The sequence below is a fragment of the Syngnathus floridae genome, chromosome 14, assembly GCF_059516105.1.
Source record: "Syngnathus floridae isolate MCC-2025c chromosome 14, RoL_Sflo_1.0, whole genome shotgun sequence".
NCBI classification, from domain to species: domain Eukaryota; kingdom Metazoa; phylum Chordata; class Actinopteri; order Syngnathiformes; family Syngnathidae; genus Syngnathus; species Syngnathus floridae.
In genome coordinates this window covers 12123186-12145396 of record NC_142426.1, presented here as the reverse complement: position 1 = coordinate 12145396, position 22211 = coordinate 12123186, and the positions used below count along the sequence as shown (strand labels likewise).

At 43.5% G+C, this 22211-nt stretch overlaps 3 protein-coding genes and 1 long non-coding RNA gene across 9 annotated transcripts in view; all 4 read right to left on the bottom strand.

Annotated features, from left to right (window-relative positions):
- Nucleotides 1-4111, bottom strand: part of LOC148387834 (band 4.1-like protein 3) — a 36446-nt gene extending 32335 nt beyond the window's left edge. The window contains exon 1 of the mRNA XM_088395829.1: nt 3967-4111. The gene's annotated coding sequence lies outside the window, so the exon portion shown is untranslated. The remainder of the gene's footprint in view (nt 1-3966) is intronic.
- Nucleotides 4112-4788: 677 nt separating this feature from the next.
- LOC148387833 (transmembrane protein 200C-like) lies at nt 4789-10124 on the bottom strand. Its single transcript, XM_088395835.1, has 2 exons — nt 9980-10124; nt 4789-7456 (listed from the first exon to the last, which is right to left on the bottom strand). Exon 2 carries the CDS (start codon nt 7421-7423, stop codon nt 6047-6049), a length of 1377 nt encoding a protein of 458 aa, XP_088251961.1. The 5' UTR covers nt 7424-7456; nt 9980-10124; the 3' UTR covers nt 4789-6046.
- A 98-nt stretch (nt 10125-10222) lies between these two features.
- On the bottom strand, nt 10223-14580 carry LOC148387832 (uncharacterized). The gene is made up of 4 exons (XR_015862503.1): nt 14179-14580; nt 13930-14018; nt 11278-11341; nt 10223-11169 (listed from the first exon to the last, which is right to left on the bottom strand). It is a non-coding gene; the product is annotated as an uncharacterized LOC148387832 (long non-coding RNA).
- Nucleotides 14581-16836: 2256 nt separating this feature from the next.
- The window catches only part of LOC148387831 (receptor-type tyrosine-protein phosphatase mu), an 89447-nt gene continuing 84072 nt past the window's right edge, over nt 16837-22211 (bottom strand). For 5 of the 6 annotated variants that reach the window (XM_088396394.1, XM_088396395.1, XM_088396397.1 and 2 more), the window contains 7 exons: nt 21778-21927; nt 21491-21664; nt 21006-21137; nt 19565-19690; nt 18097-18260; nt 17684-17819; nt 16837-17468 (listed from right to left, as the gene is read on the bottom strand). In XM_088396394.1, coding sequence (XP_088252520.1) covers nt 17415-17468; nt 17684-17819; nt 18097-18260; nt 19565-19690; nt 21006-21137; nt 21491-21664; nt 21778-21927 — 936 coding nt within the window. In that variant the 3' untranslated portion in view covers nt 16837-17414. The remainder of the gene's footprint in view (nt 17469-17683; nt 17820-18096; nt 18261-19564; nt 19691-21005; nt 21138-21490; nt 21665-21777; nt 21928-22211) is intronic. The other variant, XM_088396396.1, reaches the window with a different exon arrangement.

Here is a 22211-nt window from a genome sequence, read left to right as displayed (position 1 = left end):
AATATGAATTAATCATGTTGTCATTTTCATTTTACTTAAAAGAATATTTAATATCACGTTCCATTATTTAATCTAGATTGTCCTCCAATAATCTACATTCGTCCCTGTAGTATTTGTTGCGTTCATTTTTTTCTTAAACTTGGTTAATTAAAGGTATTTCATCAATTATTTTATTCATTCATTTCACCAAATAATTAGTAACGGGATCAGCTGAAAGAAAAAGCCTAAGATGACGGATGGATTAATTAAACTAATTATATTTATATCATAAATAAAAAGGATGTTAAATTTGATAATACTATTTAGTCACAAGATTATGACCATTACCTAATGCAGGCAAAATATGGCGAGCAGGCTACAAATGACCAACTCTGCTCTTTTAATTTGGTCTTCAGAGGAGTTACCAAGCGTCCCTGTCATATTTCTCACAATTATTTAATACAGTTTGGGATAAGATCTGCACACAATGATAACATACCGCAGTTTTGCTTCCATCTGTGTGTCAGGTGTCATGAAAGGGTTTCACTTCATTTTAACTCCTTTGTAAATTTTACACTGGAGGACATCAAAGCAGCGTGACAAATAATGCAGTGTACACAAACAGCCTACTGCTGGCCGTTATACATGCATGCTCTTTGGCAATTTTTTTAATGAGGTTATTCCCTCTGGGTGTTTTTGTGCCTTTTTACCTCCTGCCTCCCAGAGGAAACCTGACCCAAATAGGTCAAACGTTTGACTTTTATTTCATTTAAGTGCTGACATGCTGCATGCCAGCACATACCCATGTCAGACACATTATTGCTCAAGTTTAGCGAACAAATCCCATGAACGGTGACAAAATGTTGGCCGGTGTACTCTAAATAGGTGATTCCTAAAGTAGCCACCGAGCTAATTGTAGCACGCATCATAAAGCAAACTCGTTAAAATCCGGAGAGAGTGAGGCCTGCCTCTGGCTTGACAATGGAGGTAACAAAATATTCCTATACTCCCACAAAGCAATAACAAAGGATCGTTTTTCACGCTGACATTGTGCACACGTACTACAATCCGTAGCAAATGGATGATGAGTCCAAAATGCCATTAAAACGGTCCCTTCACTCAAAAATACCCATCATCAAACGTCACCCGCACGTAATGACGAAATTCTTGGAAATGCAAATGATAAGCGAACACTTGCAATAAAGTACACATGTCCGTTGTGTGGATGTGCTCTGTGACTTCTTACGTGGGAAAGTGTGTACGTGTGCAGATCAATGCCTCTTCACAAGTGCTGGCTCAGCACAATGACATGGGACATGTGATGCGTGGACTCTGCTTAGCTTATGTGGCTGCTTAAGTCTTCACTTTTTTATGCTGCATACACACACTACTTCCCTATTCCTCTTCCTGCGTTGCTTTTCAGGAGCCAACCTTGACCTAGTTTAACCCTGAACCAGTCTCCTGAACATCATCATGCCGAACAACCAATGACAAAAACCAAAGTCATTTTGCACAATTGTACACCCCCTTGTCAGCATCTCCATACGACTAATCACCCGGCCTGGTACGTAACATGTTGTTCGGTACCACTTATTTTTCAGATCGATACTATAAGTACTCAACTGAGTATTCACTGATACCACTTGAACAGAACAACTCTGTGCCAAACAAAATCCACAACTGCAGTATTTGTGTACTTATTTGTAACATCCAAGGTCAGCCTTCTCCTTGTTGTACACTGTAGCATTTATTCATCGAGTGGCATTGAGCTTGGCGTCTACAGCTTGAACTGGATGAACTCCAAACAAGTTGGCCCTCAGCCTTCCTGTTTGTATTCCGCCTCCAATTAGTCAAAGCTACCGCCCCCTGCTGTCCAGCTCTATTCAGTAGTCGGGTCAGCGAGCACACAAATGGCAACATTAAAACGCAATTTGGATGTGACAAAGTGGGCCAAAGGTTTTGCAGCATCCCCTTTTTTTTTTGGGAACAGCATGTGAACACACAGTCAGCAGAAGGAAAGTGTGTCTTATCATGAGTTGTAAAAAAAAAAAAAGTGTTTGCAACCTTTAGAGTGTGACGCATTAATGATTGTGAATGTCAAGGAAGCAGTTTTGCAGGAAATTGTGATGCTGAAAAACTGCTGCAGTACATGGAATGACTTGAGCTTCAATCGGGGTTGCAAAGACTTTTTAGAGCACTTCATTTTTGTCAACATCAAAGACAATTTTGCGATCATCAAAAAACGTTTTTGAGTCTTACCCAACAAATATTTAGTAAAGGACATACTAAAAATAAACTCGCACTGTCAAGGTCCGTGAGTGGCCGGCTCTTCTGTGTCGGCGTCAAGTAATCAGGTGGTGAGGTAACACCTTTCGCAAATGACTTATCTCACCACTTAACAGGATTGAGTCATAAGCGTTACTCCCGCAGGCCCTGAAAGCACCGCGCACACTTGTTTGACTTTGGTCTCCTTCCTATTCACATTTCCAATATGGCAAGCTAGTGACAAGGTCATACTTTCTCTTCTAAAACCATATTTTCGATATCCTCCATTTTGTGCAAGATTGCCTCCTTTTCTTTCCCCTTCTTCTCCACCACAATGGCAGACGTATTGATGTCGACCTGACATGACAGCGGTATTGATCGGCGTTCCCGAGATGAACGGCGAGAGATGGGCCGATAGCCTCCAATGCCGACAACATCGCAGCAGAGTAAAAGTTTCTAAATGCACAGCAGTTGAAAATGTTTCAGAATGCCGCACTGCAGGCCCAAAAAGGAACCTGGGATTTCCACCGTAATTACTAGCTTCTCCCTGTGTCCCCAGTAGACTCCTTGGGAAAAAAAAAAAAAGGGGGGGGGGGGGGCTTAAATCCACTTTTGCTTGCATCGCCTTTATTTTTAATACTCAGACATTTCTTTTAAGAGACTTAAAGAGGAACAAGCTTGACAGAGCACAGCCACGACTACTATAACTCTCACGGACTTTGGCCCGCTTTTATCTCTCTGGCCCTGTACATTCACCTTCATCATTTACTTCACTCATAAACCAGCAGAAGGTCCAAATGTCCATGGACACATGACCCGGCAATAAAAAGAATATGTAGTCAGTCAGTAACTTTTGATTCATTCACAGTTTCTATGGTAGTAAGCGGAAAGGCATATGCTGAGCAAACATCCCATTTCCACGGGAAACATCTGATTACGTGTGTCAGTGAGGAAAAAAAAAACGTCCACTCAGTACTCTGGCCAGTCAACGTCATAAAAAAACACATTAGCCACTAAGAACGCCAATGGAACCAGTGTTTGTTTTACAATAAATGTTCCTAAGTCAATGTGACCTGCCACATGTTTTAATGTCAGTCTGTTTGGTAAGTAATGAAAAGTTTTATCTTTCATCTTACATTGTAAAAAAATTTTTTCAAACCATTAGAATGGGTCCAACGTGACCCCATGCATGTTTTATCTTAAAATTTTTTTATCTGTTTGTTGTTGTTTTTTTAAAAGAAAAATAATTTAAAAAAATTAAAAAGTTAAAAGAAAAATTATAATACAAAGGACTTTTTCTTAAAAAAAAATAAAAACAACCCTACCTTTTTTTCTTTTACATATACATATGGTGCAAAGGCTGCAGGTCATTCACCCTTGTGCTGCAACCCAACGATTGGCATTTGTGACATTTTCTGTTTCTATATATTTTTATCCACTTGTTGACATGGGGTGACACATGCCTATACGCTTGATTCTATTTTGCTCTTGTGAAAGTGAGGACTCACCATTTCACATTCCAGGAGGGCAGAAAGGGTGGGCCGGCGAGAGGGGGGTGGTCGGTCACATTTTGCAGGAGAAGGCCCGGCAACAGAGACACACATAAAAATAAAATCTCAATCAGATTGTGTATTCATGCCCCCAGTAGGAGTAGGTATCAAAACAGCCTGATACATAATTCATGTACATGATTTCTCAGACAATTGAAGATATATTTTGTACCTGAGTCTTCCAAAATCACTCCCAGGCTGAGTTGGAGTCTCCTGGCAGAAGAAAGGAGCAGGCACCTGTAAAGTCAGCTGCATTCACTTTACGGCCAGGAGGAACCAAGCCGGCCTTAACCCCTCCCCTCTCCAATTCTCGTACCGCCCGCCCCCTGCAGTGCTCCAAAACGGACACTCTCGCCCCCACTTTCTCGCCCTCTCACAATAACTGCTTGAAGAAGTGCTGCAACCTTTGGCCACTAGAGGGCAGTCAGGCTGCAAATGAAATATTCATCCATCCATTTTCTGAACCGCTTATATTCTCACTATGCGCCATTGAACAGGAACATAGATCTACTGTACTGCCATATATCCATTTCCTCTTCTATAGTTATATCACCCATGAGACAACCTTACCCTTATCATAATTAATGTTGAAATATCAGTGTCATACACATTAATTGTCCTTAAAAGATTAGATTTTATTATTAAAAAGTATTAATATCATTGTAACTGACTGTAAAGTTATGCAACACGCTAACAAGTACACAGTTGTCGTGACAATTGGCATTGCTGTGCATTCTTTGTGTAACGAATGTGAAATGCCCAGAAAACGTCACAATAGTGTGTCACCACTTGACAAGAAGCAGACTAATCATCTCACTTGATAAAACAAGCTTAATTTGTTTAGTTTTTTTGTGCTCAGTGTTGATGCTGACACTTTGACTAGTCACCATGTCACACTAACGGCTAACTTTGCTTCTATTGTCACCGTTAGCTCCTGTTCTATAAAAAAATAAATAAATGATTAAATATACAAAAACAACTCAAGACTCTCAAACTTGTTTTGTTATCTTTTAATGGTTTTCCATGATGCAAGTGAAACTATTTGGCGCAAACAATCTACTTTGCATTCGCTTGTGCACAACAGGACGCCTACAGTGTTCGGGAAAGCAGGGCTGAAGGTGGTGGGTCAGCGGGGATTGCAGTAGAAGTTCAAAAGTTTGTCCACCATGTAGTATAGTGTGCAGAGAAAACGTCATCCCCTCATGGAGGTCCATGTCGGCTCCTAAATCAAACGTCTACCTGAGTTTCTTCATGACAAGTGTAGACTTTTAAAGTTTGATGCTACAGGTGCTTCAGTTTCCTTCCAGTCAGATCTACACTTCTAACAAGCTACAGTTTTTACCCACCTCAACCACTATACCAAAATAGAAGCTAAATTCCAATCCTGCTTTTCTTTTACAAATCCGTTCAACAATCATTAGTATTGCTCTTGCTACATTGAAAAAATAGAAAACTCACATCTGAACGGTTGAGCTGTGTTGTGTGCGGAAAAGGAGGCTCCTTGCCCTTTGAGTCTTCATGGCGATGTCGTATCTCGCTTCCGGAACATATGAAGCAAAGACAGACTGTAGCCCCTTTCACATTGGCCATCCATGCAGGCATTTTGTCACTGTCCTGCGTGTAAAGTACAGATGTGGGATGTCCACCAGTGAATTTGCTATTTTAAGACCTGGTCTCGGGGATGAGTGCAAAGCTTTGTGTCAAAAACTCCTTCAAACACTGCCCATCTACGGCTTTTGATGTCGTATCCCACGGTTGGGGCGGTGTGAAAGTGGCTTATGAGTTTTAAGGGCTGAGAACACAAGTGGTTCTCAAGGACCACTATCCTACATGTTTTAGATTTTCCGCTTCTCTATCACATCTGTGTCAGAACGATCGATCGGGAGCCTGATATCAATCCTGATCATTTGACTCAGGTGTGGTGTTGTAGGAGAAACATCTAAAACATGAAGGATAGTGGCCCTCGAGGACCAGAGTTCAACTGTGGCTTAGAATTAGCTCGCATCAGAGGTATAAAGCCACTTGTGTATAAGGATCAATACCCGAGACCCACTGGCAACGCTCCTTTTGTGTTGAAAGCAGTTCTACCCGTCTGATGCTGACCACGCGGGCATCTGGTAATCTGGATGTGTGAACCTACGGTGGCTATGTGGATATGATAATCTCCCACTGTCTGAAAGCCAGAGTCCTAAATGCCGAGTGGTGGTTATAACAGTGTGAAAGGGGCTTCTAAGAGTTTCCCAAGATTCCCTCTAGGATTCTGCAGAAGTGCTTTGTGTCGCCTGTCCTTCGTCTCCCTGAGCGTCCTCCTCCACGGATGTCGCCGTATCCGTCGCTGCTACTTCCCGCTTGCCGTCGCCCCCTAAAGAAGTGTCCGGCGCGTCGAAGGATTCACTCCCGAGGTCGCTGAGTTTAATGTAGCCCTTACTGTTGGAGCGCTCCAGACGAGGGCAGCTGAAGCGCCTGCCCCGCTCGCTCTGGTGGCACACGCTCACCGACAGGCTGCAACGGCGCGCTGACCTCGGCGGGTCCGTTAGCGAGTTGAGGGACAGGCGTGACCCCATCGCCTTGACAAGCGGGGAGGGCGGGAACAACTGGGGCGGCTCAGCGGCAGGTACGTCCTCGGGCAAAGGACTCGTCTTTTCTTCATCGCCCTGTGCCTCCTCGTGGTCATTCCCCATCTCAATGACCACGTCTTCCTCCGCCTCGTAGTTGTTGAGCTTGATGACCGGGAGGGTGAAGGCATTTACCGAGGAGGCCACAATGGAGGTGGGGTCCCACTGGCGGGGTTGGGGAGCCTCTTCGCTGCCGTTGCTGTAGTCCTTGTAGATGCTGTACACCGTGTCGGTGAAAGTCTGGACGTCCCTGGACCAGCTACGCGACGGACGCCGGAATACCTCGTCGCTGCCCAATGCGGCGGAGGAAGGCCAGGAACTGCGGCCTGCATGGTGGCCCCCCCCCGATGGACCCTCTGCGCTCTTGGACTGGGTGTAGTTTACCAAACCATTGAGAGGTGAGTACTCCTTGGAACGGACACTATGCAGGTCTATAACCGTGGAGTAGATGTCTCTCAGGTTGATGATTTTGGTTTTCTTGTCGCGGTTCTCGTGAAGGACGGCATTGGCGCAGATGAAGAGGAAAATTCCGATGCCCATCACCAACGGTCCGAAGACTTTGAGGTTGTCGGAGTACAGGTAGTTGTCGAGGAAGTCACACAGGAAGCCGCAGTGGTTGGGAGGTGGAGCCAAGTCGCTGCCGTTGGAGTGGCTCTGGTTCAGCGGGTTGAGGTTGGGGGGAGCTCGGCTCTCGTTGGAGGACGCGTTGGGGCTTTGTGAGTAACTCATTGTGCCGTAGTGTACCCCCGTCCGTCCGTGCTCGTGGTATTGCTGCTGATTCTGGCTGGGCCAGTACCCCAGTACGGCCATGAAGATGCCCACCATGAGGATCATCAGCCCGACAGCCGCAACCAGGCCAGCGGGTGAGCAGAGGTTGAGCTTGCCCTTCACTACCACCACGTCATTTTTCTTCTTCTTCTTTGATTTCCGCTTCTTCTTGTTCTCAGCGCGGTTCTTGGAGCGCAGGGAGTCCTGGCGCCGGTTCATGCGCAGCAGTCCGCCCGTGGCGATCATGGCAGCGCTCGGGGAGCGGGCTTGTCACTCAACCTGGAGGGGAAAGCACAAGAGGAAGAACATGAGGGTCCACGCTGAGCAGATGGCAGACGCTGCCTGGAGAGATTATATGTGTAATCCCGAGTTTTAGCACAGCAGGTGGATGGATGGATGGATGGATGGATTGGGTGGTTGGGTGGATGGATGGATAGATGGATGGATGGATTTTGTTCACTACAAATAATGATAGTTAAAAGCTGTTCCATTAGAAGGCAGAAGGTACAATTGATTCAATCTCGTTTCAACCAACAGTATTGACCGTAAGAGCTAATTCTCCAACAACCATTGACAAAAAGTCAACAAGTACAGCCTTAGGGAATATTTTAAAAGCGTACATCTTGCAAAAATAGAAACGCAACCGATTATTTTTACTTTCAGTGGGCGAGTCAATCCAGTCGAATTTGACCCACAGGCGGAAAAACGGACAACTTCAGCTGTATTAGTCATCAATGTGATGCCACTGGATCTATAGAGCGAAAAGCGGGAACAAGGAGTGCTGGCTGCCTGGCTGCTGTTAGACGTTGCTTTGTATGTTTATCTAAGTCTCCGAGCAGGGCCGCAGCAGCGGCAGCAGCGAGAGGATGTGATGTGTCCAGACAGGAGGCCAGCGGGCGTGTTGAGCCCACCTACGTCCTCCCTCCCACTCACACTCCTTCCTGCTCTCTGAGTGAATCCATCTCAGCACCAGCGTGTCTTGAGATGACACACACACGCACATATACACGCTAGTAGGACACTTCATTAGGTACACGCCACAGGGATGACAATGCTCATATGGGAGGCCGATTTCGTATTCCAACTCACAGGTACACATCACAACCTGATGCAATGTAAATAGATATGATTTTAATGCTCATTTTTGTCATATAAGTGTTTATTCGAGGCTTACTGAGTGTGCTCACGAAAGGTTTCATTGTGACATCCTGGAAAGTAGGCACTCATGCACAATCTAATATTCATGTATAACTCTGGAATAGAATTTTGAGAAGAATATGGAATATGGCCACGGCTGTGAAAGTGATTGTAAATTCTTTTTGCTTGCACTGTAGAGTATATAAAGCCATAAATATTCTTTTTATTGGAAACTGTAATGGCCTTGTGGTGCACCACGCAAACATAATTCAATTCAATTCTGTTCAATTGTATTCACATCTCAAGGCACTTTACATATGAAATGGGTCGAGAAGTACGCTCCTCAGATAGACTGCACCTCGGGAGCAAGAATTATGGAGGCAAGGATAAACAATCCCTCTAAAGCAAAGGAAAGTTAGTGTATGCAAGCCATTTTGAAAAAATCAAAACGCTCAAAAATGACTTCTCATGTGGCGCTGTGCTGAAAACAGCTGGCAGTGGAGTTATGCAATGCATATATGAATACAAACTGTGCTGCAACACATGTCGACAGACATTTGACAATATCATAAGGCTCCACTTCCTAATTACATTAAAAATAATAATGCTATGTAACATTGGAAACATTTTTGTGGTTTTTGGTTGAGGGAGGCTGGAACTGATTAATGGCATCCCATTCATCTAAATGCGGAAAGATCATTTGGATTTCTATGGTGCCAGAATTTTTCAAAATATGGTTATGTTTTTTTTTTTTTTTTTTTTTTTTTACCAATCCCTGCTTCCATACTGTGTCCGCTTGCAATTTCCCCACTCTCTCGATTGCATCATTCCCAGTGAACACACATGGGCACACGCATACATAAAACAGAAGCTCCGTGACACGTGTCGATCAAAATCTAATTTGCAAAGGCAAATTATTCACATTCGACCTCGTTAACTTGAGCAGGCGTACCTAATGAAGTGTCTCATGCACACATGTAGGAGTGCAATTACTAGATATCAGCCTTATCGGGTAATTACACCAGAATAATTAATCTGAAGGTGAGCAGGCGACTATCTAGGACCTAGAAATATGCATTGGTGCATCTTATTCTCGATTTTTTTTTAATTCTCATCAAAGCGTGTGGGTGGAGATTTTTGCGATGGGGGGGAGTTAAGCGAAGGGGGTTCTTGGCTGGGTGTGGACTGTTTTGTGTGGCTGTTGGGTTCGGTTCGGGTCGACATGTTGGAGATGATGAAGAAAGGGAGGATGAAAAGGAGGCGGTTGGAGGGCTTTATTTACGCGCAATGTTGCACGACTAATGTTCTGTTGACGTGACAGCACATCTGTTTCCCCTCTGTATGTGCACGCGTGCGAGTGCGCGCGTGCGTGTGGCTGAAAATGTCCAGAACCGATATAAGAAGCTTCAAACACGGCCGAATTTGGGCGCACAAGACGCCCCCCAAAAATACACGTGCACGAATTTGCTTCACGAACACACATACGCACGCGAAATATCCAAGCGCGTAAGAACCATAAAACGAAAAGTTCTGCTGCATTTCTCGGAACCGTGGTGCGTTCACGGTCTTCCATAAACGCGGCACAAACACTTCAATCCAACAGGATGTTCTTTTAAAACATAGCTCATTTGGGGGATATTAGAGATGGCTGTAAATCAGGCTTACCTGCTTAGAAATTAGGAGCATCCTCAAAGGGAGGCATCGTCGTCGATGTGCGCCACTTTGGTGGCAGAGCTGCAAGGGAGGGAGAGAACGAGAGAGAGAGAGAGAGAGAGAGAGAGAGAGAGAGAGAGAGAGAGAGAGAGAGAGAGAGAGAGAGAGAGAGAGCGCTCCGTGCTCGCCTCAATGGATGCGCCTCAAGCTCAAAGGCAAAAGCTTGGAAGCAAGGGAAGGCAGGCGAGGGGCGGGCCAAGCTGAAGAGGAGAAGAGGAGCTGCTCTCCATGATGCCCATTTGTCATCTTTGACTTTTATGTAGGTTGGCAATAATCCATTGCTACACACTTGAATCTAATGCAGAACAGCATCACGGTGTTTATTGTTGTAGTCTTTTAGGTTGCTGTGTGTTACACGACTGCAATGCATCACACTGGGAGTCAAATGAGTTGCATTTAATTTTGCTTCTCAAGGGAATTCATTTTGTTATTTTTTTAATCTAAAGTTATGGTATATGGATTATTTAAAATCGTTTTAATTATTTATTATTAGTTTTGATTGATCAAATTGTACTGTTGTATTATACTATAACATTGATAGTGTTTTAAAATGTGATTATCATTATTTACGTACTCACGGAGCATTTAATTTGTATGTTCATTATTATCATTCAGTTATTAGTTCCTATAAAGTACATATATATATATATATATACACATATACATACATATATAGATATATCCATTTCTTTCTTTTAGAATTAAAAATGTAGTGGCCAGAATGCTCTGAACAGTTTAAAGTGGTCCTAAGCTTCGCCAGCCACTATGGAGCATTAAAAGGATATAAATGACACTGACAGTCAGCCGTATTCAACACTAGGGAAGAATTATGGGGAGATGACTGACAGTTTCGAGCATCTACGTCACTAAAGGGCAAAAAAAATCCATTCTCCGCACAATGCAACCAAGCAGCCAATCAAGTATCCACAGGGTATCACTGATGTCAAACGTACCATTTCACAGTTCATGATAGCAGAGGAGAGGGTAGTTCCGTGACTGACGGGTTGTGATTCGTCACGGTTATTGATTTTCTTGTCCACTTTTATAGTGAGAGCAGGCCGGGTTAAAGGTGATAAGCCAGCTTCTAAGATCCGGCGTGGAGTCTGGAAGGGGAGGCATCCGCTTGTTAGAACTCACGTCAACTGTTGAAACAAGTTGCATTCTGGTCTTTGCATGTCTCGGTACAAAAGGCTGCAGCAAGGGTCCTTACAAAGACAAGAACATTTGAGAACATGATCTGAACTACTTACATTGGTTCGGTTGGGACAGGTCAGTGGCATTTCCATTCATTTGGATGGGATAAGACGATTTGACCTAGGGAATGCAGAACTATCATATCAAGTATCATAACGAGACGTGTCTTCTCGCTGCTTTTTCCTTCTTTCTACCGCTAACCCAATTACCGCCCCGCTCCATTTCCAGCCGTGCCCGCCTGCTGTCAGAGATGCATGGCTGCCCCCGACCAAACCACCCATATGTCCATCTGTCTCCATGGCCCGCATTGCTCCACCGGTCCCACCGCGCCGCACATCTCATTAAGCCGGATGGAGCCCGCAAGAACTTCAGGTGTTTGATTTACGAGCGGGTAGCGCAGTGAGCACCGATTGCGCATTGCGATGAAGGTCAACTCTATTGAAGTGCTTTGTTGAAGGTACTTGCAGACATTTATGGTCCCCTTATGGGATTTGTTGACACATCCCGGAATGTGGCACACTGGGAAATAATCACTGGCAGGCTGGCATTGACTTATTGGACTGCTGCTGGAGCGGATGAAACAAATCCGCAATGTGAGACTTGTGTGACACAATTAAAAATTCAAAGGCTTTACTTTACTTAAAACTCCAGAGAAGCAGCATCATTGATTTTTAATAGGGCATTCCAGAAGTCGGCAGACTGAGTTCATAATTTGAAGTTGGGGATGGCGATTGAGCCAGAGAGCACATTCAACTTTTGCGAGAATTTTCTATAACAGATGAGTTCGCTTGCACTAATTAGAATCTTCATCAGCTCATGAGTTTAGCGGCCATGTTTTGTTTTGTTTTCTTTGAGTGCAGCGAGGCCGCAGTTATGTAATCAGGGGATTATTCTCGCTTTGCCGCCAAGATGGTGGTGGAAAAAAATAAAGTCTTCTTTCATCTCACCATATAGGTCATCACTTCGGGGACAAACAACAAACATCAAATGAGGCAAGGGAAAAAAGGACTGTTTTACATGTGGGCAGCATGGTAGAGTTATTTTTTCTCAGGATAAATTTGCTTTCTTTTGAGAATATTTTTAACAAAATCAGATTTTAGTAAGTAGAATGAATCCTTTTAATTAAGAAGTTTTTCAAGAAAAAAAAGTTCAATTGATAAAATTCTATGAGGGAATTTCTTTGTTCATATTTTTGGTAAGTTAAAAAAAAATACATAATAATATGCGTGATATTCGGTTCAATGTTGTTCACATTGGTCTATTTACCCTGTGTGTACACTGTGAATGACTGGTGACCAATCCAGGGTGTGTTCCTCAAATATTGCGTGCTTTCCTTCCCCTTTCCTTTGCCTTGGAAGAGGAGATGGCTGCTGGGTTACCACGGCAACCATTTCACGACGCACAGCAAAACACCTCAAAACACCAGTCCTTTTCCTTCAAGCCTCGGGGCAAAAGTGACAACTAATGGGTGTGATATTTATATTCCTCCTCAACATGCACATTGTAAGCAGAGGGTAGGCCGTGTGGAGGGGTTCGTTGCCATGGCGACAGCAACGGCAATGTCACCTGTGCAGATTAACCTGCTGCTCACTATGACCTTTGGCAACCTTGCACCTGTGTTGCTTTTAAACTGAACCAGATGGTATTAAACCGTATTTAATGTCACTGTTTCATATCACATTGAGCCATATCAGATGTCAAACAGTTGCTAAATCAAAGTTGTGTATATAGACTCAATGGGCTAAAATTGAAATCAAACTGCGATGCACGGTATTATATTTTAGCCAACATCATTCTTTTGAGACGACTGATCTTTTCACGTGCTAATGACTTCATCAACATGAAAGCACACCGCCGTTATTAACCTTCACGACCGGAAGGACGGTCTGAAATTACGAAAAGATGGAGCTGGAGATAGCCTTTATCAGTGTTTGAGGAGCTGTACGCATGGTAATACTGTCCAGAGACTCCGACAGCACACGACAGCAGAAGGCAGTGATGTAATGCCGCACTTGAGCACATCCGCCACAATGGCAGCACGTAATGCCTATTGACTATCTGTCATCTACGCACCTTCACAGGGTCACGGAAGGGATGACACTTTTGCTGGCACACAAGACAAGACACACGCAGACATTGGACCGCATAATAACAAACAGGACTATGGAAGCCACTTGATATTCTCCCTTTTCCACATGGCAGGAGAAAGAAAAACAGTACGGTGGGAGGGACAAAACAACATCGACCAAGGAAGGTGAACGATGGTTGGCTGAGGTCCAAATGCCGATTCATCACCTTTCCTTTCAAGCGGGCGGTGCGTGGCTGGCGAGAAACTGAGCTATGGACTGCGTCGCCTCGGCTGCACCAGAGACAATAGCATTGTTTCTCTCAACTTTAATGAGAGCAATGCATCCTAAATGTTCTGGGAGCATTAAGTGGCCTCCAAAACACTCTGTTTGCAACATGTTTTTTTTGGTCCTTCCAGCTTGTTTGCCCACAAAGGGTGTGTTGTAAATGACCATTGCCCACAGCGTGACACATGGGCTACATTGTGGTCATCTACAAGTGCAAAGAACATTGATCAGCACTTTCAGAAACCATTTCTGCAAAAAAAAAAATAGTCCGTCAAAAGAAAAAAACTATAAATGTGTTCAATTTCCATAGAACTGAATGTAGTGGTAATATAAAAAAAATACATAATTACTTACAACTGAATCGAATGGTAACATTCTAGGTCAGTGATGGTCAACTCGCGGCCTGCGGGCTGAATATGGCCAACCAAACTGCCCAATCTGGCCTGCAATAGAATTCCATAATCATGAGGATTAAAGAGGAAAATATCAATTTAACGAAAAGCCTGACTCATAAAGGCTAAAAATGCCTTCAGTCTTGGCATTAAATCGAAAAAACATAGAAAGACTGCAAGGATAAGGTCCAGCATGCACTCGCGACCTCACCCCCGTTCAGCTTCCTCCCCTTTGAACGCTCGTCGGCTCGATACGAGGCCGTATGCCCGATAAAGAAAAAGACTCCTCATTGCCTGCCGCGCCAGATCTATCGGTAAAAATGCTCGCATGTCACCATGGCAACAGATGAAAACGTACGGTACTCGGCGAATGAGTGGGGCACCACCAGTTCACTCATCAGGAAAAGCTCGGGGGGGCTGCCATGGCAACAGACTGATCACATGGAAGGGAGGAAGAGGAGGCTGGCTACCACCGTAATGTGGAGGGCGGGGCAGGAAGTGACATGCTTGAAAAGGACTTGACCCCTGTTGTACTACTGCCACGGACAAAGTGATGGGCAGAAATGCACAAATAGGATTTCTGTAAGTGGTGACATCTTTTGTTGCTAGGCAGAATTTTCAGTTTAAAAAGAAAATAGAATATAAAAAAATAGAAAAAATAGAAAATAACAAGTCGCACTCACAAAAAAAACATATCCTACAGCAATGTTACTTTTAAAAAACACCGGACTAAAACCAAAAACAATCAACAATTACATATATATATATATTAGCAAATGTTATAAAACAAATGAAATAATAAATATAAAACAATAAATACATAAAGTATATCTAATAACATAAATAACATCAAATAAACACCAGGTTAAAAGCATAATAAATATGAAAATACCATCCGGAAATTGCATTGGCTGACCTTTCATAAAAATCTGACAAAAATAATAAAAATAATAAAACATTATTTTCATTATTTGTTTTAAATGTCTTTGTAGAAAGACCCCCTTCCAAATAAACACTTCACCGCAAACAAACACCAAGTGCTCTCCACATGTCAGTAAATCAACACACATCACGTTCAATCTTGCCTTCCCTGTCCATGGGGCAAAACAATTGATTTTCCAGAGATGTGAGCACTTGATGTGCTTATTGTACATCTGCACTGCATGATTGATCCCGCTCCTGGCTGGCAAGCGCTCGATGACGAGACTGCCGAGCAAAGCTGATGCCACGGAATTATTGGAAGGCGGCGATGAGCACCTGCGCCCGCTTTCTGCCAAAAAGAGTGGCCAGGTCTTTGGGGAATCAGGTAATGCTATTTGTAGGTTAGACTAGACCATGTGACCAGTCCAAATGGGGCAAATTGCATCAACTGTGACCATGCGCACTAAAAAGAAATAGAATGACTGGAAATAATCCACCATCAAAAAGGCGCTGCGTCACATGTTACGTACAATTACTGGAATGTGATCATTTCCTTACAGCTCATTCATGCTTGCAAGCTGTCAACATGCAAAAAAAACAAAAAACAAATAACCAAAAAGACAAATAGTAGTATATACTATATCATGCCAACTTGCATACTTAAAATAATTAGAAGTAAAAAAAAAAGCTTACAAAGTACACAATGCAGATGTCATATCATTGTGATAAATGCAATGGCTGTCTTACAAAATAAAAACAGAATGAGACATACTCCAGAGAACAATACTAAAAAATCTTCAGCAAGCTTAGTACATGTGTGGCTCCTTTGCATATTTTGTCATGATAACTGCCAACTTGCACAGTCAAAATAAACATAGCTAGAAAATAACTTTCCTCTTTTATGGTTATCATCACAGATTCTATCTTATCAATTAATCAAATGATCTGATAAAAATGGATTTGCATTCGTAAAAAACTACCACTTGTGTGATGTAGGCATTCACCAAGCTCATGATCTGGTGACTTTGAGTGTGTATGGCTTTAAGTGTATGTGTTCGTGTAAACATTCAAAAGTAGGCCGCCAATGAAAAATGAAAAGATATTCACAGCAGCCTGAAATATACTGAGGTGACAATTGTGAGAAGTTTCAAGTTGGTGCAACAAAGTCAAACAAGTCGTGGTTTAGCATGAATATATAAAATGGTCGCTCATCATCATCATCAGCAGGCAGGCAGGCAGAAAAACCGCAACCTATTTGGTAACTTGATTAAGCATTCTTTCAATAAACCCAGAGTAACAATTTAATTTAGCGTTGTACTGCCCTCTTGTGGTGGAAAGTCTCACAACAGTGAGACATACTCCAGGTTCTGTAGGCCAAGACCGTCACGATCTCATCCACACCATTAGCTACACACTTGCATAATCTGAAACCAATGCAAGAGATGTTGAAAGGCAAACAACTGCAAAAATGTACTGGTTTTCTATTGTTGTTTGCATGGAAAGGAGGCATTTAAATCACAGAAACTAGATCATGGGCGGCTCAGTGGAGCGCTGGTTAGCACGTCCATCTCACAATTAGGAGGGTGCGGGTTCGATTCCGACCCACCCTCCCTGTGTGGAGTTTGGACGTCCTCCCTGCGCCCGTGTGGGTTTTCTCCCACATTCCAAAAAACAGGCCGATTGAGCACTCCAAATTGCCCCTAAGTGCGAGTGCGCATGGTTGTTTGTCTCTATGTGCCCTGCCATTGGCTGGCAACCGGTTCAGGGTGTCCCCCGCCTACTGCCCGATGAGCGCTGGGATACGTTCCAGAGGGAGAAAGTGGTACAAAAATTGGATCAAATTTGTGCGTGTGCAGTTCCACTGCAGTTCCACAACAATCCAACAGATGCCCTCATAACGCCTTTTTTCACACGCACGCACACAGAAAGACACACGCGACACGCTTCGTACTGTATTACATTTATAGAACAGATTTTCTCTTTACAAGCCGTCATACAGGAGGACCAAAGGAACACACACACAATACGGTCCATAAACCCAAAACGATATTAACATATGATTGTCACTCACTTACTGCCAGTCACAAATAAAGTCGAGAAATAATAAATAATCTACAGAAATCTGTACAATATGCACACAGAGATGAGAGTAGCTTTGGGTCCCCCGTACAAGGAAAAGAAGTGAACGTACACGAGGCGCGACTTCACAGCAACATTCAGCCACTTTTTTGTTTCTTATTTTGACATTTTGATGAATTCATCACCAGCGCAGCTTAAAAAAGAAAGAAAAAAGAAACAATGACAAAAGAAGTAGAAGTAGAAGAAGAAAAGGAGGCCATTTCATTATGTACACACAGAACAACACGTTCCCATTCCATAAATGTTTGACGCTCGTTGTCCAGTCAGGATAAAAACAACAAGCGCGAGTCATTGAGTAAAATAGTGTGTTTGTGTCGGCTCACTGCCGAACAATACACTTGGCACGTCGGACACGTCGTCAAAGTCTTTGGAGTCATACTCTCCGAGTTAGCCGGAATTCAAATATTCCAGAGCCACTTCGTAGCAGAACTTGTACTGCTCCTGTAACGGGGTGGGTTTGGGGTGTCAGATGTTATGTTGAATTTCAAAGTGCAAGTATTTAAAATCAATCCAATGTATAAAATAAAATATGAGAATGGCTTTAAAGTTACATTAAGGCACTGCAGCTGATGAAATAATGTTGATCACTCAAAATCAAGAAGGTTCTTGCTGCTATTGCTCTTAATTTGTAGGTGTAGCGTTGAAGACAAGCTTACCAGCAGGTCCACCATATTGGGCTTGTTGTTCCTTAGCGTCTTGACAGCGTGAAAGACATCGACTGCATGCTGGTGCTGCAGCATCTCACACACTATGCTGATGGCGCAGAAGGTCCCGCTTCGCCCGCCGCCATTCCTGAAATACAATCGATCAGTTCCAAGTTTCTTAAAAAGATGGAATGTTGCATTATTTTATGATTCATAAATACAATTATTACATTTTAACGTTATATAAAACATTCATAGATGTGTGTATTTAGATTTGATTTGATTAGAAAATCTCCTGGACATTTTCAAATATGAAAAAAATGGGATATTTTGCTTGCAGTTCTATTTCTTGGGTCGAGAAAATGACTGGTGCAGTAAACACATAAGGCCACTAGATGATAGTGTTTGTTAGTTGGTGAACTTACAAACAGTGGACCACAGTGCGTCCCTCGCCGCCGTCGTATTCATCCTGCCACTTGTCCACCTGCCGGATGAGCTTAAGGAAGGAGCGCTTGGACATGGGCGTGTCTCGATACATGGGCCAGCCCAGGAACTGGAACTGCTGCACCATGCGGTAGCCGTCCTGAGGCTGACCAAACCAAACATCACAAATGTTAACGACGGGGTTAAGAACCACATGGCAGGTGTGAGTGTGGGACTCAGTGCATTCTTAATATGGATTCCTGATATGGACTCCAATAGCTCTGGTCTCTCGCTAGGGGCCCGAGGTGATTAACGAGGTAGGTAGCCTGTCTGCACGTGTGTGAGATGCAAAAGCTAAGCGCGTCGTCCCTCCTGGGAAACCAACGTTGATGGATGAGCATGGTTACCGTGGGAGACGCAGAGTTAAGCAATCAGCAAAGATCAAGACGCTCTAAATCGCACCCGGACACGTCGATCGATATCTGCTGTCAGCGATCATGCCTGATTATATGGGCTTGGATGCAGCATGCACGCATAAAATCTTTGGTGTCATCAAAACTTCCAAACGGCGCGCTGATCTTGTTTGAAATCACACTTTTGGGTCGTGAATAAACATGGAAAAAAGACAAGGAAAGTATTTGGGGTATTTTGTTATTCACTATATGTAAACAAAAATTGATTGATAAGCAATAAACTAGAATAGCGATTAAGCTCAGATAACAAAATGAAGCATATGAAAAGAAAGGAAGTTATGCTTTTCAAGAAAAAATTATTCAAGACATTTGTTAAAGGAAAATAAAAAACAAGAAACAAAATGTATTGTGTTGAAAATTGAAAAAAAAAGCAAATTTATTTAATAGAAAAAATATTTTTTAAAGAATTTCCTTTCAGATTTAGATGTAATTTTGAGGATAAAAAAAGACATTCACTAAAGTGTAAAAAGAAGTTAGTAAATATTTTGGTAATTTAATTGGTCATTTTGAAAATTTAGTTAAATTAACTACTTAAAGTTCCCATCAATTCATTATGTACACTTGCACAATCGACCCAAATAAGGACTGAACACTGAAAAGAAAAAAAAAAACCCACCAAAACGAAAACGTAAAAAAAACATTTGTATTTAACATATCCATTTTAATTGTTTTATAATTATTCATGTTTTAAATGAGTTTTTTTCCACGCTGGCAAAACGCCAAGTTTTAAAAACAACTTTCCTCAACAATGTTGATTGCACTCCTTTGGGGTTAAAGAAAATAAAAGTACGTGAGAGCTAGCGTAGCGGCATTCTCGCTAAAGAACAGAAGGCCTCGGCCTCAGCACAGCTTGAACGGACAAATGGCGGCGACTGAGTGGGACGTGTGAGGTGCGCAGGCAGAATAACTTGGCGCAAGAAGAAAACAAGTTAGAGAGAAAGTCACTAAAAACAGAAAAGGAGAGAAAACAAGCTAAGCATTTTATGGGTGCGCTCACCCGTGCTGCATTGTAGATGCGGAATATTCTGCTGATGATGTCCTCCTCCAGGTCGGCGGACACAAATTCCACCTGGATGGGGCCGTGGCGGTGGACGCCGTTTTCGGGCCAATACTGCGGGCACAACTATAAAAAAAAACACCACACAATTAAGTACTTTTAGGCTTTTTTTTTTTAAAAAAATGATAGACAACATGTGTTTCCAAAGGAAATTATAATTCAAGACAAAAGTTGTACTACATTGGTATTTACATTTCTGAATAATGCATATACTCATTCTACTTCACGGATTTTCATTTTTCGCGGGTGGTTCTGGAATGCATCTCCTACGAAAAACGAGGGATCACTGTGCGTTAAAAAAGGTCACACACTTGAGAGGTAAAGTTAAAATAGTCGACATTTTCAAGATGGTGGGGAAAAAAAAAAGAGTCAAAGAAAAAGCACATTTTTCAAATGGGGACACAGCATATTTTTGCAAAGACCATTTTGGACTTCACTTCTGCTTTTAAAAAAAACTCAAATGAAGGCATCAGCCATATTTGCAAGTTTAAAATCTTGCCTCTGTTGCCTTTCACTTTTCTCACTTCCCTAGAGATGAATGAGTGTGTATGTTATGTGTGTGTGTGTGTGTCCCACTTGTGGGTCATGCCACACTGAGAAATGCTTGGTCACACGACGGCGAACAAGAGAAAACAAGCCCACTTGAGAAGAGTTGAGAATGCACACTCACAAGCATGAATACAGTACAACGTGTGTGTGTGTGTGTGTGTGTGTGTGTGTGCTGATGTGTGACAAGCACAAATATAGATGCTGATGCCGAACACAGTACGTTCCCTTGCCGCCATCGACAGTTGCACTTCCTGCCTTCCCACGTTGGTGTGCTACAGTGAGAATATTGAATGAAAGACGCTCGCTCTCCTTCCTTCACCCGGGGAGGGAGGGAGGAAGAGTGGGAGGAACGAGGGCTTTGATGGGCGGGTGTTATGACAGAGCCTCGGGCTGAGAAAGGTGAAGAGCGACCGAAGCTGCTCACTCAGCTCATTGACAACACGCGCACACGCCCAAACGGATTTTTTTTACCCACAGTGCATTGCTACACAACACACCGCGGCCTCTGCTGGGATTTTGAAACTTTTCTATGGATTTTGGCCTTTTCCAGTTTTAAGTTCAATTTGATTTCTTACATAGTTTTAACAACATTCCATCCATCCATCCATCCATCCATCCATCCATCCATCCATCCATCCATCCATCCATCCATCCATCCATCCATCCATCCATCCATCCATCCATCCATCCATCCATCCATCCATCCATCCATCCATCCATCCATCCATCCATCCATCCATCCATCCATCCATCCATCCATCCATCCATCCATCCATCCATCCATCCATCCATCCATCCATCCATCCATCCATCCATCCATCCATCGGCATACCTGGGCAGGGTCGACATCGTTGAGCATGACGATAGAGGTGCAGTGGTAGTCCAGCACCAGCCTCCAGAAATCCTTGACGGTGTTGGGAAGAGGATGCTGTGTCACGATGAAAGCCGACGGCTGCTTGTAGCTCTGTCGGGACGGACAGCAACAGGCACGTTTGGAATATTTTGGACAAAGTCGGAAGTGCACAAGCATTAGCGCGTCGTGTACAAACGCCATAACGTGGAGGAGATTTGATGTTTCTCCAAAGGCTGACAGGACGACCATCTGGCAGTCAAAGCTGACACGCCAGATGGTTGCTTTGACCGAAGACACAGGAAAGCGACACAAACCTCTTTCAAGGCCATGACTGTTTACAAAGTCTTCTTTGCCATTGTTTGCTAGCTCATACGAAACAATTTGGGGGCCAACCCGCTTTACAAAAACTTAACACTCCTTTAGAATTGTAACACAGGTCAGTTCCAATAAAAGTCGTCTCTTACATCCATGAGAGCAGCGTTGATGTAGTTGGAACTCTCGCCGTCGATGGTGATGAGGAAGGGCAGGCAGCGGTCGGGCGGGAGCACATCCATGCAGCGGTTCTTTTCATGGTTCCTGGGCAGCAACGCAATGCTGCAGTCCTCCACCCTCAGCGTGGGTGTCACCATATTCAGAGTCTGAACCAATGAAAAAAACCCAGCAAGCCTGTTTTATCCTGACAAGCCAACAGTGTCCATGATGTACTATTTCTATTTTTTTTTTTTTTACTGCCGTCATCGGGAAGGCCTACCCGAAACTCCTCCTTGATGGGGCTGGAGTTGGTCTGCGGGTCGAGGCGGTTCATGTCGTAGTACACGGAGCGGAACTGTCCGGCGGGGATGGTGGTGTCGCCGCACAGGCACGCTTCCAAGATGGCGTCGTGGATGAAGACATACTGCTCCTGCGAGACAGGGCATCCTCATTGCGAATCCGTCAGGGAATAACGTACAGGACAGTCGACCCCAAATTTCACCAGCGCCATCATTAACGGGAAAAATGGCGCAACGATGTCCCTATCGAAACCTTTCCGTGAACCGTCCCCTCTGCGCCTCCCCGGGCTGTTTACTCTGACTAATGTTTGTCTTTGATTTCGTTTTTAAAGGTCACACGACATATTTTGCTGCGTTTGGTTATCACTGCAGGAACTGTACTACCTCCAATACTTTGACCTTTTAAGAACCGTCT

Coding starts and splice junctions, on each gene's coding strand:
- LOC148387833 (XM_088395835.1), bottom strand. CDS start 7,423: ATGATCGCCACGGGCGGACTGCTGCGCATGAACCGGCGCCAGGACTCC.